The sequence below is a fragment of the Engraulis encrasicolus genome, unplaced genomic scaffold (assembly GCF_034702125.1).
Source record: "Engraulis encrasicolus isolate BLACKSEA-1 unplaced genomic scaffold, IST_EnEncr_1.0 scaffold_40_np1212, whole genome shotgun sequence".
Lineage (NCBI taxonomy): Eukaryota > Metazoa > Chordata > Actinopteri > Clupeiformes > Engraulidae > Engraulis > Engraulis encrasicolus.
Genome location: NW_026945709.1, coordinates 254,467 through 273,680, shown reverse-complemented (window position 1 = coordinate 273,680; position 19,214 = coordinate 254,467). Strand labels below are relative to the sequence as shown.

General features: G+C 41.9%; 1 protein-coding gene across 1 annotated transcript; it reads left to right on the top strand.

Annotated features, from left to right (window-relative positions):
- Positions 1–1,965: 1,965 nt before the first annotated feature.
- LOC134443954 (protein bicaudal C homolog 1-A-like) lies at positions 1,966–4,816 on the top strand. The gene is made up of 3 exons (XM_063193463.1): positions 1,966–2,116; positions 3,347–3,513; positions 4,658–4,816. Exons 1-3 carry the CDS (start codon positions 2,044–2,046, stop codon positions 4,814–4,816), a joined length of 399 nt encoding a protein of 132 aa, XP_063049533.1. The 5' UTR covers positions 1,966–2,043.
- The last annotated feature ends 14,398 nt before the right edge of the window (positions 4,817–19,214 follow it).

The window sequence follows — 19,214 nt, the reverse complement described above, 5'->3', positions numbered from 1 at the left end:
TCCCACACCAACCTGGCAGGTCCGGAGTTGACCCACCAATCTTTGGGATACAAGTCTGATGCCCTAACCGCTTACCTGTGACTGCTATAATACTAGTACTACTATAGACTACTGTAATAATAATACATAAGTTTTATATAGCGCTTTTCATGACACTCAAAGTCGCTTTAATAATAGTACATAAAAATCACTGCTACCAATCATTCCTAGGCCACCAACAGGTGAGTACCTATGTCCCCAATTGCTTGGATGTCAGTTCGATTAATATATTTCATATGTGATTTACCTGTCTGTTATTTTTCACAGTCTTCACACTTTTTGCGGTAAAAGCCTCTTTTCCACACAAACACACCCTTTCGTCTCATATGCTTAGTACAACCCCAAAGGACAGAGAAATACTTTTAAACGAACATTCAAACTTAATAGCATACAGAAAAATACCCCTCACCCAAAACGAATCATAGTTATAATTTCATAAATTGCTGTAAAATTCAATGTAGCAGCCAATTTTAACGACAGTGGTTCACAATTCAGGGAAGCTAGTAAGAAACAAAACTCTCTGTGGAGTTAGAGTGTGAGAGTAAGGAGCAAGGAGATCATATGTGGGTGTAGGTTAGATGCTCAGTGAGTGAAGAGTTGTTGTGTGTGGGCGGACGAGAATAGGGTTTTGGAGAGCTTCTTGAAAATAGATGGAAGTGACCTTTAGTCTTATAGCAACTGGTACCTAGTACTTCTACCATCAGCAGCCATACATGAAAGTGTGTGTGTGCGTGGGTGAAAGGAGAGACATTAAGCAAAGCACTGCTCTATATCATCAGTTATAAGGATCATGTTCATGGAAAAAACAATGTTTCAGCATCCTAAAAGCAATGTAATGGGTTTGAATATTGTATTACATGAAGTTGTTTGACCAGTCTTTCTTAACAGGGGCTCTACAGCCCCACAGGGGGCATTAGGGAGCCCTCATGGGGTGCTGGGAAGGAGACATATGGGGGTGTCATTCAGTTGCCATCTGGGTGGGAGGGGAGGGGTGTCATTCAGTTGCAAGGAGTGGCAATAGTATATCTTATTTTATTTTTGACACTAAGGAGGGCTTTGGCAGGCTTATGATGAGCTCAGGGGGGTGTTGGGAACCACTGGACTAAAATCTGGTTCCTAGTGAACATCAACTTGAAATGTAGAATAAAGGGGATAAAATCTGTGTGTACGCGTGTGTGCATGTGTGTGTTTGTCTGTGTGTGGATCTGAGCCTGTTTGACTTTATCTCTCTGTGTGTCTTTATTTGTGCATGTGTGTGTGTAGACATCGTGGACACAGGCCAGTATGAAGGAGCGGATGTGTAACAGCAGCGACTCTGAGAACTTGAGAGACCGAAGAGGCTCGGCATCCGCACTGCCATTCTCCTCCTCCGCCTCCTCCTCCCCGCCTCCCTACTCCTCCTCCGCTACCTCCTGCTCAATGTTTGGCTCCTCGGCAAGCAGAGGGCATACAGATAAGTGTGTGTGTGTGTGTGTGTGTGTGTGTGTGTGCGTGCGTGCGTGCGTGCGTGAATGCGTGTGAATGCCTGTGAATGCCTGTGAATGTGAGCTTGTACATGCATGTCTCAGAGGTGTCAGTCCCAGTTTCAGAGAATGAACACACATTCACATTAATGTTTCTCAACCAGCTGCATGCAAATGATGTAACAGGTAAGTAAGCCAAGTAGTGTTAATTACACAAGCACAAGAAATTAACAGCAAGTTTGTCTTTCAATTGTGAAGGTGTGTGTGTGTGTGTGTTTGTTTGTTTGTGTGTGTGTGTGTTTGTTTGTGTGTGTGTGTGTGTGTGTGTGTGTGTGTGTGTGTGTGTGTGTGTGTGTGTGTGTGCGCGCGCACGCGTGCGTGTGTGTGAGTTTTTCTGACTTAATGACAGTAAATATGTGTGTATTTTTCTGACTTAATGTCAGTAAATAATCAACAAATAATCAACTGTTGTTTTGATTGCACCATCGTTCTTTGTTTATTGTTTTGCTCCTCCTTTCCATGCCTGTCTTTTTTCACTTTAATGAAGAACAACACCATAAGAGAAGAAGTGAATGAAAGTCTGCCCTCAACTGACAATTGGTCAACAGAAAAATGTGAGGCATATTTAATTAAGTGGGAGATCTACTATCCTTGTGGGCATTATTTAAACGTAATGAATTAAACATGGATTTGTTTTCAAATATGACTTGCAATTGAGGACCTTATAAAGCTGCACTGACATTTCTGTTTGTCTTATTACTTTCACCTGGCTTTTGGGGACTTTGATTCTGTGTATTCTGTGTTGATTACCACTGTCTAGGAGTCTGTCTGAGAGGAAAGGAGAAAGCAAATTAACTGAACAACTACACACAGAAACAAATAACTCCAGATCTCTCTCTGTCTTTATCATCTCTCTCTTCTCTCCCCTCCTCTCTCTCTCTCTCTCTCTCTCTCTCTCTCTCTCTCTCTCTCTCTCTCTCTCTCTCTCTCTCTCTCTCTCTCTCTCTCTCTCTGTCTCCCTTTTGTCTCCCTTCCTCATCTCCTCTCTTTCATTCCTCTTCATATAAACAACCTCATCAAGAATCCCTAGACATAATAGCAATCGCCCCTGGGTCGCTTTTTGGGTCTTTGTGATCAGTGTGTTCAGACAGCCAGCTTTTCTGTGATTTGAATCTGCAATCATAACGTGCGCGTGCCACCGCAGATGTATGCCCTTTGGCTGTGTATGCGCTGCCACAATCTCAGTGCAAAACCCATTAATATCTCTGTGCTGTTGTCAGCACACGCGCACACACACAGGGAGTCATTTCAAGGATTGTCTGCGCTCCTGGCGTTTAACGAACCTCATTGCTCTTGCTGTACTGTGATGTGAGGACAACAAACACCTGAGCATCTGTATTCTGTATCTCCCACCCCCCTACCTGTAACACCCACCACCCCTGTGTATCCACCCCCACCACTACCTGCACAAATCTTCATCCACCTCCACCTCTTCCATCCCTCATCATCCAACTCCCCATTGCCGCCTCTTCCACCCCCCCACCTCTACGGTACATCCACCCCTTACCTCACCAAACATCTTCCCCAACATTTTCCTTCATCCAACTACCACATATCTACCCTCATATATCCATCCCCAACTCCCCTCCTCCACCTACTCACCCAACTCCCAACCTCCACCGCTTCCACCTCCCCTCATACACTCCTTACCTGCATCCAATTCACACTTTCCACCCCTACACCTCTTCACCCAACACCTAAGCCCCTAACTCACACCCATCTCCCCCTGTCCATCCCTCATCCCTAACCCCATCCCTACCCGTCATCTCCCTCCACCTCCACAGCGGAGGGCAGCTTGACCTGCGTGAGCCCCTTTGATGTCATGTCCTCGGCGGGCAGGCAGGGGGTAGGTGGAGCCTCGGGGCTCTTCCCAGAGCCGGACGATGACCTGCCAGAGCTCCTGAGTGAGCTGGGCCTGGGGAAGTACATCGACACCTTTCAAGAACAAGAGGTGAGAGGATGAGGAGAGAGAGAGAGAGAGAGAGAGAGAGAGAGAGAGAGAGAGAGAGAGAGAGAGAGAGAGAGAGAGAGAGAGAGAGAGAGAGAGAGAGAGAGATTATTTGTTATGATCATATGCTCCAACTGCAGATACTGATTTTGGAGTGCAGAATGTATCTTTTTTAAACCATAAAAAGCTCTATTATAATTGAAGTGATATGTCAGTGACTGAGTGAATATGTCAGTGACTGAGTGATTGAATAAGTGTGCAAGAGAAAAAAGTAAAAGGGTGTGAGTATGAGTGTGAGAGAACGAGAGACACATTTAACTGATGGAGAGGCAATACAGTACAGTACACTCTAGCCTACACTGGGAGAGTGGGGGATGCAATAGTATCTGCCCTGTTATCAAAAGTGGAACATCTTTCTGACACTCCATTTTCCTCCAACTATTACCCACTCTTCTCCCTCTCTCTCTATTTCTATACAGCCTGATCTCCAAAAATTCTGTGCTCCGGGACACGGATGTTAAGGACACGAAATCTGTGTCCAAGAGCACAGATTTTGCCAAAATTCCGTGCTCCTGGAGATGGAATTGTTTTCCGTGATGGGCACACAGAAGAGCTTTCTATATTCCCACAGCACTGTGTTAACTCTATCATTAGAAAATACATACCAAATGCTAACCCTACACAAAATAATGCTATAGCAATTTAAGTTGTGCCTGACCAAAACATTCCCTAACCTTAACCTGTCATTAAAGACATATTTTTGTCTTTTTGTATTTTTTTTATTATTTTTGAATACCTTTTCCAGTTGGTTGATAGGCTATCAAATTCATATAATGAATGAAAGAATACTAGCTGTGCCCAGACCAAAACAATCCCTAACCCTAAAGAGAGCACTTCTGTGTGTCCATCGCGGAAAATAATTTTGTGTCCAAAAGCACAGAATTTTGCCAAAATCCGTGCTCCTGGACACGGATTTCGTGTCCTTAACATCCGTGTCCAGGAGCACAGAATCTTTGGAGATCATGTTGGTCTAACTCTCGTCCATATGTCTTGCTCTTATCATCTCTTCCCCCATTTCTCTCTTGTCTTGTCATCCTTCTCCATACAGTACATGTCTCCCTCATGTCATGTCTGGCTGTTTTGACAGATTGACTTCCAGACGTTCCTGACCCTGTCAGACGAGGACTTGAAGGAGGTGGGAGTGCTGACGTTTGAAGCCCGGAGGAAGATGCTGCTCGCCATCACAGGTCAGATCAGAGAGACGGATTACAGCAGTGGTTCCCAAACTGGGGGGCGTGACCCCTAAGGGGGGTCGTGGACAGAAGGGACTGTTATATAAATTACAGTCTAATTAAAGCATGGAATATATGCTTTTATAGCCTTTCCTTACATTGTTAGTAAGGACAATCACTTTAACCCCTTCAGGCACGGCATTATAAATGAGCTGTTACCAGAATGGCAATGACCAAGTCGTAATGTATTACTAAAGGCCCTGTGCACTGTCATAGTAGTGTAGTACTATAGTAATTAACTTTCAGTGTCTATTACAGCATGCCACAGGAGGTACGGCATGCATTAAGGGGCTACTGGGCAATTTAGTTACCTTTACTGTGATTTACATTGAAGTTTAGCAAAAATGCTGTATGTGTTTGCATTTAGAAAATGGGAGGTGGGAGGTCGAGAAAATATTCTTGGGTCCAAAATGGGGTCCCCGTAGAAAAGGTTTGGGAAAAACCAAAAAAAAACCCCCAAAAAAAGGGGGGGGGGGGGAAAAAAATTTTAAAAAATTTACCGGTTAAAAAGTTTAAAAAAAAGGGGGGGTTTTTAAAAAAAAAAAACCCCCCAAAAACCCCCCCCCCAAAAAAAAAATTTTCCCGGGGAAAAAAAAAAAAATTTAATTTAAATTTTCCCCCCTTTTTTAAAAAATTATTTTAAAAAAATTTTTTTTTCCCCCCCCCAAAAAAAAAAAAAAAAAAATTTTTTCCCCCAAAAAAAAAAATAATTTTATTCCCCCAATTAAAAATTTTTTCCCCCCAAAACCCCTTTTTTTTTTTTGGGGGGGCCCTTTTTTTTTAAAGGGGGGGTTTTGGGGGGTTTTTTTTTTTTTTTGGGGGGGGGGAAAAAAAAAAGGGGGTTTTTTTTTAAACCCTTTTTTTTTTGTTTTTTCCCTTTTAAAAAAAAAAACCCCAAAATTTTTGGGGGGGGAAAAAATCCCAAATTTTTTTTGGGGGTTTTCCCCCCCCCCCCCGGGGGTTTTTTTTTTTTTTTTTTTTTTTTTTAATTTTTGGTTTTTCCCCCTTTTTTCCCCAAAATTTGGGGGTTTTAATTTTCCCCCCCCGGGGAAAAAATTTTTTTTTGGGGGGGGGGCCCCTTTTTTTTTTTTTTTGAAAATGGGGCACCCTTTTTTTTTTTTTTTTGGGGCCCCCCCCCCCCGGAAAAAAGGGGGGGAAAAAAAAAAAAAATTTTTTTTTTTTTTCCCCTTTTTTTTAAAAAAAAATTTTTTTTTTAAAAAAAAGGGGGGAAAAAAAAATTTTTTTTAAAAAAAAAAATTTTTTCTATCTTTAAAATTTTTTTTTTTTCCCCCCCCTTTTTTAAAAAAAAAAAATTTTTTTTTGGGGGAAAAAGGGGGGCCCTTTTTTGGGGGGTTTTTTTTTGCGGGAAAAATTTTTTTTTTTCCCCTTTTTTTTTTTTTTTTTCCCTTTTCCCCCAAAATTTTTTCCCCCCCCGGGGGGGTTTTTAAAACCGGGGGTTTTAAAAAAAAAAACCCCCCCCCAAAAAATTTTGGTTTTTTTGGGTTTTTGGGGGTTTTTGGGGGGGGGGGGATTGGGAAAAAAAATTTTTTGGGGGGGGAAAAAGGGGGGGGAAAAAAAAAAATTTTTTTTTAAAAAAAAAAAAAAAATTTTTTTTTAAAAAAATTTTTGGGGGCCCCGGGGTTTTGGGGGCCGGGGAAAAAAAGGGGTTTTTTTTTTTTTTTTTTTCCCCCCAAAATTGAAACTTTTTTTAAAAATTTTTTAAAAAAAAAAATTTTTTTTTTTAAAAGGAAAAACTTTTTTAAAAAATTTTTTTTTTCTTTTTTTTTTTTTTGGAAAAGGGGGTTTTTTTTTTTTCCCCCTTTTTTCCTTTTTAAAAATTTTGGTTTTAAAACCAACCCCAAAAACCCTTTAAAAAAAAATTTTTTCAAATTTTTAAAAAATTTTAAAAAAAAAATTTTGGGGGATCCCAAGAAGGGGCCCCCCAAAAAAAAGGGGTTTTTTTTTTAAATTTTCCCGGTTTAAAATTTAAAAAAAAAACAAAAATTTTTTTTTAAAAAAAAAAAAAACCCCCAATTTTTTTTTTTGGGGGGGAAAAAAAAAAAAAAATTTTTTCCCTTTTTGGGGCAAAAACCCCCCTTTTTTACCAAAAAAGGGGGGGTTTTTCAGTTTTTTTTCCCCCCCCAAAAACCTTTTTTAAAAAAACCCCCCGGAAATTTTAAAAAGGGAAAAAAAACCCCCCCCCAAAAAAAAGGGCCCAAAAAAAATTTTTGGGGGGAAAAAAAAAAAAAAACCCCCCAAATTTTGGGCCCCAAAACCCCCCTTAAAAATTTAAAAAAAACCAACAAACCCAAACCCCGGGAAAGGAAACCCAAAATGGGTTTTTTTTCCCCCCCCCCCCCCTTTGGGGGGGGCTGCCGTTTAAAAAAGGAAAAAAATTTTTTAAAAAAAAAAATTTTTTTAAAAAAAATTTTAACCAAACCCCCCTTTTTTTTTTGGGAAAAAAAAACCCCCGGGGGTTTTTTAAAAAAATTCCCTTTCCGGGGAAAAAAAAGGGGGGGCCCCCCCGGGGGAAAATTCAAAAAGGGGAAAAAGGAAAAATTTTTTTTTTTTCTTTAAAAAAAGGGGGAATTTTTCCCCCGGGGGGGTTTTTTTTTTTTTTCCGGGGGAACCCAAAAAAAATTTTTTTTTAACCCCCTTTTTTTTGGGGGGGGGGGGGGGGGGGGGAAAAAAAAAGGGGGGGGAAAACCCCCCCTTTTCCCCCTTTAATTTGGGGGTTTTTTTAAAAGGGGGGGAAAAAAAAAAAAAAACCCCCAATTTTTTTCCCAAAAACCCCCAAAGGGGGGGTTTTTTTGGGCCCCAAAAAGGGGGGAATTTTTCCCCCCCCCCCCCTTTTCCTTTTTTCCCCCCTTTTTTTTAAAAAAAAAACCCCCCCCAAAAAAAAAAAACCCCCCCAAAAAACCCCTTTCCCCCCAAAAAAACCCCCCCCCAAAAACCCCAAAAAAAAAAAACCCCCCCCCCAATTTTGGGGGTTTTTTTTTGGGGGGGGGGTTTTGGGGGGTTTTGGGGGGGCCCCCCCCAAAATTTTTTCCCCCCCCCTTTAAACAAATTTAATTTTTAAAAAAAAAAATTTTTTGGGGGGGAATTTTCCCCCCCCGGGGCCCCAAAAAAAATTTTTTTCCCAAAAAATTTTCCCGGGGGGGGAAAAAAAAGGGGGGCCCCCCTTTTTTCCCCCCCCAAAGGGGGGGAATTTTTTTTTTTTAAAAAATTTTTTTGGGGGGGGGGGGAATTTTGGAAAAAATTTTTTTTTTTTTAATTCCTTTTCCCCCAAATTTTTTTTTTTTCCCCCAAAAACCCCTTTTTTTTCCGGGAACCTTTTTTTGGGGGGGGGGAAAAAAATTTTTTGGGGGAAAAAAAAAAACCCCCCCCCCCCCCTTTTCCCCCCCCTTTCCCCTTTTTTTTTTTTTCCCCCCCCCCCCCAAAACCCCCCTTTCCCCCCCCCCCAAAAAAAATTTAAAACCCCCAAAAAACCCCCCCAAAAAACCCCCCCCCCCCCCAAAAAAAAAAAAAACCCCCCCAAAAAAAAAAAAGGGGGGTTTTTTTTTTTTTTAAAGGGGGGTTTTTGGGTTTTTTTAAAAATTTTGGGGGGGTTTTTAAACCCCCCCGGGGGCCCCCCTTTTTTTTTTTAAATTTAAAAAAAACCCCTTTTTTAAAACTTCCCCAAAAAAGGGGTTCCCCCGGGGGTTTTTCCCCCCTTTTTTTTTTTCCCCCCCCCCTTTTCCCCCCCCCTTTTTTTTCCCCTTTTTTGGAAAATTTTTTTCCGGGGGCAAAAATTTTTTTTTCCCCCCCTTTTTTTTTTTTTTCTTCCCCCTTTCTTCCCCGGGGGGAAAAAAATTTTTAATTTGAAAAAAAATTTTTAAAAAAAAACCCCCCCCAAAAAAAAAATTTGAATTTTTTTAAAAAAAATTCTTACACCGTTCCTGTCGAGCTGACAGTTGGGATATTTCTATCTATCTGTGTAAAATTGACTACAGTTTACCATCTGGCCACACTCAGAGTTACCATAGCTCATTTGAATTGTTATCTGATCTTATAACATGACATATTTGCATCAGATATAAGGCGTGCTACATGGTGCATGCTTGTTTTTGGCCCGCGGCCCATCCACAATATTCACTTTTGTCCCACCACATGAATTAAATTGGAAAAACCTGGGAGACCGATACCCCAGTGCTACCACAAATATGAGGCTTTCGGAGGGAGTTTTTCCCAACGTTTTACCGCCAAACTCAGCTAGTTGGCATCCATTACACTCGCCCCCCATGAACTGTACTGCGATAGGTGAAACATCTGAACACAGCAGTACACATCAGCCTCCTCTCTGCGGATAGAGAGACGCTATTTTTGCAGCCACCCTGCAAATCAACGTGCAGAAGTAGGTGACATCGTTAAGACACTCTGTTTCTGCTATCTACTCTTATGGGAGACAATAATCCTGCCATCTTTTTTTAAATCTCGACAAAGAAACTATAACTGAACACAAATCTCCCCAAACTGTTGCTCCAATAAAGTTTGTGTGTGTGCGTGTGCGTGTGTACAAGAAGGCACCAATCGTGCTTATTAGTCTTTCTCCAAGAAGTGTTGAACCTCTGGATGTTCCACAAACCTTGTTTCTCTTTCTCTCTCTCTCTCTCTCTCTCTCTCTCTCTCTCTCTCTCTCTCTCTCTCTCTCTCTCCCCCTCTTTCTCTCTCTCACTCTCTCTCTCTCTCTCTCATTTTGTTCTCTGCCTAATATCTGCGGTGGCATTCTTGTCTCATCTCTCTCCTCCTTTCACCCCACCCCCTCCTCCCCTCTCCTCTCTCTCCTCCATCTTCTCCCTCAGTGAGTCAGAGCTAAAGATTTAGGTTCCTGCTCTGAAATATTAAGTGGATTAATGAAGAATTGAAGAGCCGCAGTGTCATAAATATAAATTAGAACTTTTCGAAGAGGAAAGGGGTCTAGCTTTGAATCCTTGTGCAAGAGCATGTACCTATTCAGAGTTTATTAGCGCGAGGGATTCAGTTGCTAATAGCATTGGTTTGCTATCGCTCCAGATGGGCATTAATTGCTGTGTAGGGCCTGTGGGAGAACACAAGTGATAGCATATGCCAGATCCATCCACACGTTAAGTCTCTAATGTATAGCAACGTTGTTAGCTAGACTGGTTTACCAGCAAGATTTAACCATTTCATGCACAGCATTTATTGAGACCTTATTTTCACCAAAATGGTTAAGAGCATGTCTTAATCATTTTGTTAAGTCTCTAATGTATAGCAACGTTGTTATGTAGGCTAGCTTTTGTGTTTAGCAAAGAGTGAATGGGATCGCCTGTGATCCCATCTCCATGAAAGGGTTACATCTGATCTTGTCAAAATAATGGAGTCTGCTGATTGGTGCATATTTCATGATGTCACAAAAGCTGTATGTATTCCCATGGCAACCATGTATCATATAATTTGACATGGGGACGAATCAAAGCAGTGGGCCATGTTGTGATGTGAGGGATGAGCTAGACCCGGAGGTAAATAATGACAAAATAAAAGCTCATGGAAATAAACAATATTAATGGTCAAGGACAGAGAGAGAGAGAGAGAGAGAGAGAGAGAGAGAGAGAGAGAGAGAGAGAGAAAGAGAGAGAGAGAGAGAGAGAGAGAGAGAGACAGAGAGAGAGAGAGAGAGAGAGAGAGAGAGAGAGAGAGAGAGAGAGAGATATTTCTGATAGATAGCCTTGGTGGAGAAAGTGAAAATGACACACACATACACACACAAAAATTGATTTCTCCCCACAGGCCTCATGAATCAAAAAGAATGAAGCGAGTCTCAGGAAAATCGATATCTGAATAAAGCATATTAAACGAAGACAAAAGTATAATGTCGCTGGTGTCTGTTGGAGAGAGTTAATGTGGATGGATGGCTGAGAGCGGGGGCTCAGCAGCAAGTGATGGGCCACATCAACGATGGCTATACATTTGCACGCCAGGCCTCTCTCTCTCTCTTGGTCTTGTTCTCTCTCAAGGGAGAAAATAAAAGGACTGAAGACACATTAGAGACACAAAGTGCACACACACACACACACACACACACACACACACACACACACACACACACACACACACACACACACACACACACACACACACACACACACACACACACACACACACACACACATGTAACACATGCAATGTAATAGGGACCCAATTATAGGTCCCCCTTCTGCCTGGGCCCAGGACAACTGACCCCTTTGATCCCTTTGTCATCCCTGATCCCTTTGTCCACCCCCCCCCCTTGTATTCCCTACACACACACACACACACACACACACACACACACACACACACACACACACACACACACACACACACACACACACACACAGACACAGACACACACACACACACACACACAGACACAGAGACAGACACACACACACACACACACACACACACACACACACACACACACACACACACACACACACACACACACACACACACACACACACACACACACACACACACACACACGTGTCATCGATTACATTAACTGTTGCAGTCAATTTTAAGGTTGATTACTGCAAGCTATTCCACCAGTGGAATGCTGTAATAGTCACTGAGAAGAATTTATTACAGATGTAGGCTACTGCATGTCACGTCACTACTGTTATACAGATCCTTTAGTACATAATTGCATAATGTGTGAGAGAGAGAGAGAGAGAGAGATGCCTTGGCAATAAGTATGCAACAGCGAGCTATATATGATTATTTTATTTTATGTGTAAATATGTGTGTTATGTCTTGTGGACAATGTCTTTATGTCTTTATTTATGTGTGTATGCTACTTGACACCTTAATTTCCCCCTGGGATCAATAAACGATACTCTACTCTACTCTACTCTACTCTAATGAGCTGTCATTCTGGTAATAGTCAATAGTCAATAGTCTAAGACAGGGGCCATGTCTTAGACTAACATTAGTTGGGGTCAATGTTAGTGCTAACATTTTCATTACAGTAATTTTCCATAAGGGGTCTGACACACCAAGGCGGTAAAGCGTCGCGGAACGGCCACGTTTTTTACCGGCGTCGGTGAAAATACATTGAAACCTATCTGTCCTTACACACCAACCGGCGGTAGTCGGGCGTCAGCAGCGCGGGAGCCGGCTCCGCGCCGCGCTGCATTTGGAAAATAGAACTCGAGCGTATTTTTCACGCCGGCGACCGGCGGTGTCTCATTCAAATGAATGGCAAAGAAGCATGCTAGCTTTGGCTGTGGCTAGGGTTTTGAATAGGACTGGCCGCGCACGCCGACGCTGTCAGTGTGCAAGGCAGAGAAAAGCACGCCGGCCAAAACTAAGCAGAAAGACCGCGTCCGTCCTGCGACCGTTCCGTTCCGCCTTGGTATGTTTTGGCCCTAAGACGGCTCTTGAAGTCCAAGGCTGCCTGCCATAGCATCATGTATTCTTAGAGGCACCACAAGGTCATTCTGGATTACACTGTAATTATAAATTACTAGTTCAATGGGCCCTTTCATGTGACAGAAACAGCAGAGAGTGTTGAATCTAACATCTTTGCTAATAAGAATGAATACATATGATTAACCTAATATGACATCTTAGTTAGCGTTATAAAACATTGTTAAGTGCCACTGACATACAGTAGAATCATAGAAGGTAAGCTGCACAATTGAATCAGGATGGTAGATAGCCGTGACGTTGACGCTCCCATCACATCATGTATGAGTGTTATTAAGTAAAACAAACCAAATGGCACCAGCGAGGCATATCGTATTTAATTACTGGTCGCATGGGTGCGATACTTGCTGTGAGGGAACATTAAACAAGACTTTTGTTTTGACAGCCCCAAAGATGACTATTGACAATTATGTTCAGCTTCATTGATGGTGTGTGAAAGTGTTATCTTAAAAACAGCTGCCAGGAGGAAGAGGAGAACTTGGTGACATTTTAAAATGTGTGCAACTTTGAATAAGCTTGCTAACCACAGGCCCTGCTTATCAACTCAAAAAGATCTCCTGGGGCCCATAGAGTTAGGCCTATATAATATGGTGTAGTAACCAAAAACTATTGTCTTTCAAAGGGCTTTAAAATTTGCAGTAGGCCTATTATCCTGAAGTCTATCACTCATCCTAAGATAGGGCGGAACTTTTCTGTTAGGGGCAGAATCACATGCAGAACGCAGTTTGTTGTATATGTTTTGAAGTGTCCTTGTAATCTCATGCATGTTGGTAAAACTAAACGAGAACTTAAAACAAGAATATGTGAGCATAAGTGCGCAATAACAAACAGAGACGAGAAGTCCTCAGTGGCGCGCCACTTTTATGAACTTAAACACGATGTGAGTGACCTGAAATTTTGCGGGGTGGAGACAGTAGCGATACCTAGAAGGGGTGGGGATAGGAAGGGATAGGCTACGTCTTCAAAGGGAATGCGCTTGGATACACCAACTAGATACAATGATGCCAAATGGGCTAAATGAAGAAATTGTTTTCAATTGTTTTTTGTGATGTATTTTTGGTCTTTTTGCACAAATAGGAAAAATGTAAAAACGGAAGAAAGAAAAACTTTTTTTTATGTCCAACGGATTCATGTAACAATGTTGATTGGTTGAAAAGCGATATTTGGACACTTGGGGCTTTGATTGTATATATTGTATTGTGTGCACCTGATGGGTGAAATGTTTGCCCCAAGGTTTGGCAGAGGACGCGCTCAACTTCTTGGAAAAACGAAAGTCTTTGGGTGCGAGATAAAATGTATCAACTTAAGGAAGAAAAATCCGCACTCACAAACTGCGTCTCATTATTTATTTATATTACCACCATGTCCAAAAAGCCACGCACTGATGAAGGCTTGATAGCCGAAACGCGTTTGCTTTTTGGACATGGTGGTAATATAAATAAATAATGAGACGCAGTTTGTGAAATGTTTGCCCGACACTGAAGAAGGTTAACCGCAGAAATACACCAGCGGCGATCTGAGCGAGGCGAGCGACGGATGTAATTGACTTTGTATTGAGTCGCACGACAAAAGCGATTCTGGAGACTAGAGCGATTTGCGCGACGAGCGTGACAGTTTGAAGTTGAAATCTTTTCAACTTTCTATGACGCGGTTCGGCGAAAATCCGCGACAGCCAATGACTGTATAGAGGTCAGTGACCACAGCCAATGGGAATGCTTGAATGCTTTGCCTTCTGCCTGTACGGACATACTCTAGTCTCCTCAATCGCTCGTATCGCTTGCTGCTGCACTCTGTCGCTTGAATCGCATCGCGCCTGGTCTATTCGCGCGGTAACCCCGAAACGTCTGACGGGCAATAAACCACAAAACTTGGAGTGCTGTCCTGCTCTTTGTTTCATTTTTTATTATGAGGAGAGAAAGAGTATAATTGTAGCAGTACTTTTTACTTGAGAGCCACCATCTTTTTGAGAGCCACCATCTTTTTGAAGCTGCTGTCCAAGCCAAACAATGCTCAACATAAGTTGGACAGCCCTCCACATCAGACTCAAACAGGCACATCATCTTAGACATGAAAGCAATATGTAGCAGGATAATGCCAATGCGTTTTAATGGGGGAGACATGTAATAGAATAAGGGATTATTTATCTCTGTGCTCAATGTGTTCACACTCATCCCTCTAAAATCCCTGTCCAAATGAAGTAATGGCTATGGTGCCAATGCAACTGGTGTTATGTAGTCCAGCGGTGAAGAGCTGACAATTTCAACAGGCCAAACTTTCTACTAAGGAGTGGGTCCAGAAAAACCTACGTGGGGATACCGACATGGGGGAAAAGCTTATGACTCGTTCAAAATGTCGAGAATCCCAAGAAAGCCGACCTAAAATTCGGGCAAAGTGGGATCCATATTTCTTGAGGTTGATCTCAGGCGGATGTATATAACAACGAGTTCCCGAGCTTATGTTTTGTGTGACGACACACACATCAACATGGCGCCCATGCATGCAACTGGCATGTAAACAGTATCATAAATGCTTAAATGTCATCTTGTAATCACTATCAACAACCCCAGTTATTCAATTGCAGATTCACATGTCAGTAATGCTGGTCTCTGACTGTTTAATTTAGCCTGATTAAGCTAAAATGATATGTCGTGGATGTGGAGGCTCAAGTGGTAGTGAAAAAAAGAAAAGAGGACCAAAACAAAACAGGCACGATTCCCCATTGTTCCGGGATCTGTGCCGTTCATGTGCTTAAGTCCAGAACTCGGTTGTCACGTGAGTAGTGTCGTCAGCTGTCTCGGGAGGTCCCGAGCCCGTGAAGGCACCAATAGCCCGATACGTACAATGAATCTGTCAGTGTAATGGAAGATGCTTCCTGATTGGATGGTTTTGGTTCACAAGGATACACTAAACATATGGCGTAAGAGTGCTGGCATTGCAAACTGCTTTTGAAGATATGTGTGATGTGTGATGGCGCAACCATCAGTAGGGCTGTATGTGTGGTCTGAGTTGTCGTGCCAATATGCCTTTGATGTTTCATTACATCATTCAATATTTATCAGACCACAGTCTATACTACAGCCTATATCTTAGCTACCATAACATTCTATATGTGTAAGCTACCATAATATTTGCATTACAGTCTGAAACTACAAAATAGTTGTAGTTAACCCTATCCAGACCGGGCTTTTTTGGCATTCCTGGGACCGGGGGGGGGGGGGCTCTTTTGACCCCCCCCCTCATAACTTAGGAACCGAATGGCGTATGACCACCAAACTTGGAGGGGATGATCTTCAGCCAAAGATCTATGAATGACATCAGTTTGGTGTCATTATTGGATATTATGACGTCATTTCCTGCTTTTATTGCCCAAAATGTCATCTTAATGTATTTTCCATTTAACTTGGGTAATTCACATCAATTTTGGATATTATGTGCATCAGACCACTTCAAATGTTCACAAGGGTGTCTGATGCTAATGAAAATGTAAAAAAATATGAAAAGTGATGATGATGAGGCTTAGATTAGTGATTTTTGGTCAGGCGTACCTGTCAGAAAACCGTTGCCATGGCAACAACACAAATGATAAACCTAATCTTTTGGTATCACATTGTAGCCAACTTCATTCTAGGAAAAGTCACAAAGTTTCGTATTCATAGCTTTAGTCATTCAGGAGTTATACGACATCAAAGTTGGTGCGGGCACTTTTTGCCCCCCCCGGTCTGGATAGAGTTAAGTTACACTCTGTAAGTGCTAAAATGAACACTTGACTTACTGCGTACGCAGTATTACAAGGAAAGGGGAAAAAAGCAGACCAGACACCAAGGAAAACAGGACAGGACAGACTCGAGTTTTATTTCAGACAAACATCGTTTTCATATCTCATTATGGAATTTAGGTTTTTTTGTTTTCTTTACAGTTTAAAATAAGAACATAAATTTCATCAGCCCAGCACATCAACATTCCGTTTGGACTCGAGAGGACAGAGAGGAGATAATAGGGGAAGGAGAATGAGCAATTAAAAGAGAGAAGGACCTTCTTTAAGAAAAGAAAAAAATGAACAAACGAACATAAAATAACAAACTCACTACACTACAGAATAGCAGGAAAAGAGAGTAGGGTAGGGGTGAATAAGAAAACGAAGGGTGGGTGGGTGGGGGTTAATCTCTAACTACAATCAGCACTACAAGATTTTATACACACTCAGTCTCTGCGATGCAAAGGGACAAAGCCACACTACTGCATATTATATTACATCTCATGGTCAAGTTAGGTACTTCCTTTTTATCTTAATTCTTTACAAAGTAAAAAAATATATAGAATTAACAGGTAAAATCAAGGAAACTCTTGCAAATATGGCCATTTTTAATGTCTGTATGTTTGTTTACATGTGCCAGTCAAGAGACAGTTTTGTGGTGATAGTAGCAGTAGTGGTGCATCTGAAGGGTATGTATGCATTTATAAGATGTGTACTGTACAGATGACCTTTGAACAACAGGCCATTAACCACACCATAAATACAGGATTTGTTTAAAAAACAGAAATAAAAATTAAAAATGTCACAAACCAGGGCACAGGAGAATACGCAGCTTTCATGGATGGAGATTCCACTATACATACAGGTTTTATCAAAACAAGTAAAAAGGGAGAAGCAATGTCGTGAACCATCGTACATGAGGACAAAATGGAATATGCAGCTTTCATGGATGACGAGCAGGCTACAAGAACGACATAGGGCCGACACCCACCAGGACAATATATAGGGCCACAGATATCAGGCTGAATCAGAAAAAAATAGTCGTACATTGGATTTTTGTTGCCATGTTTGCATTTGTATGTGTGCAAACAACTGATGGGAGACGCCGAACCATACAGACAGATGGATCTCATTAAGCTTGCTGCTAGCATTTCAGAGGCTTCGCACTTGATCAGATTTTTTTTGACAGTGTGCGTGTGTGTGTGTGTGTGTGTCTGTGTGTGAGTGTGTGTGTGTGTGTGGGAGTTGTCTGTGAGTAGAGGTCATGGAAGGTGGAGAGCCGAGGGGAAATGCAGAATCAAGACATTTTGACAGGGAGCAGTACAGCGAGATATGACTGCAAGAATCCTGTGACAGCAAGAATAACAAAAGGCGAAGAAAATGAAAAAGGAAAATAAATGAATAGGCTAGGTGGAGAAGGTGGAGGGAGAGAGAGAGAGAGAGAGAGAGAGAGAGAGAGAGAGAGAGAGAGAGAGAGAGAGAGAAAGAGAGAGAGAGAGAATGAGCAAATGAGAGACAGAGGGAGCGGGATGAAGCCTATGAGCTGACTCTATACAATATTTTCTTTCAGGTTCCCTGGTCACCAGAAGGATACCAAACTCAAAGCACCAATTATGTGCAGTTTGATGTGCAGAGTGTGCCAGTTTGGTGCAGTTTACATTTTTCTCCCTCTGAAAACCTAAACCCTTCCACAATTAGTTTGATTTGCTACTCTGATACAACGTACCCACCTTATGTACCCACGCTGGAGCAGTGTCTCAGTGAGTGATGCTTAACAAGCTTCACATCACACAGGAGCTAATGCAACACATCGATTACCTGCTGCCATGGAGATATGATCCCCCTCTAATGAATAGGCATAAAGAGATTCATGTGACACACACACTCACAGGGAGCGGAGAGAGAGAGAGAGGGATAGATAGATAGAGAGAGAGAGAGAGAGAGAGAGAGAGAGAGAGAGAGAGAGAGAGAGAGAGAGAGAGAGAGAGAGAGACAGACAGACAGACAGACAGACAGACAGACAGACTGACACACAGACGGACAGGCAGACAGAGAGACAGACAGGCAGGTAGACAGAGACATAGAGAGCAGGGGGTTCACATCAATACATGAGTTCACCTTTTTGTCAACCATTCAAAAAGGAAGAAATACTTCATGGCGACATGTACAAGTGCCTTTTAGATCTCCTCAGCTACTCCTATATCCATCCCTTTCAAACTCTGAGGCATATGTGTACTGCACACTTTGTCCACTGGAAATAAAAGATGACTTGAAAGTGTAGACCTTCAATGCAGCACAGAATGTTCTGGTACGCTTGGTATCTCTCACAGCACAATGCTGTTGCTTTTTCAACCTTCGCTTACTGCAGGTAGAAATAGAACATTTTCTTACTTTTAAAGGTCCATTCAAGAGCTATTTGTGGAGCTCTGGAAAGGTTGATGGAGAGGTTTTTTGCCATTTTCACCCCAAAATGTTCATTACATTTTGTCAAGCCATCCATGGAGAAGAGAACAATTTCAGACACATACAGACACACACATCCACACACAAGCACACATGCACGCACGCACGCACAGCATCAACACATGCGAAGAAAAATGAGTTGCACAAACATAAAAGGGTGAAAGGTGCGAAGCCATTGCTTTCTAGGTTGACAATAGCAAACTTGTGTAACGAGGTAAAACAGTTTCTTTCCAAAAAGATAGCACTCCACAACAACCAGAACAGGGTAAAAAAAAAGAACAGCAACTATTCTTTTTTCTTCTCCGCTTCACTTCATATCCCAGTTTGCCAGAAGTTGTTGTTCAGTGGAAAGGCCTTCACTATCTCAAGGGCAAAAAGTTTCCAACATGAAATTATTGTTTTTTCCCAGGCTGGTGAGAGTTGGGATGGGAGGTGTAAAGAGCAGGGGCTTGGTGGTATAGGGTGCAGGGGTGTTGGGCAGGAGACACTTATACACAGTCACACAAAGAGGGAGAGCTGAGGCGTCAGAAATCAGAAACATAATTAAAAAAAAAAAAATCAGCCACAAAGGACGTAGCAGAGCAGCAAACATTGCACGAAAAACAAAAATAAAAACACAAACAAAAACAAAAACACTTCTGGTACTTTTGAGACAGAGAGATTTCTTATGTTATTTGTTCTTTAAAAAGTATGTTCTTATTTTTTGTTTAAAAAAAGACATGCTG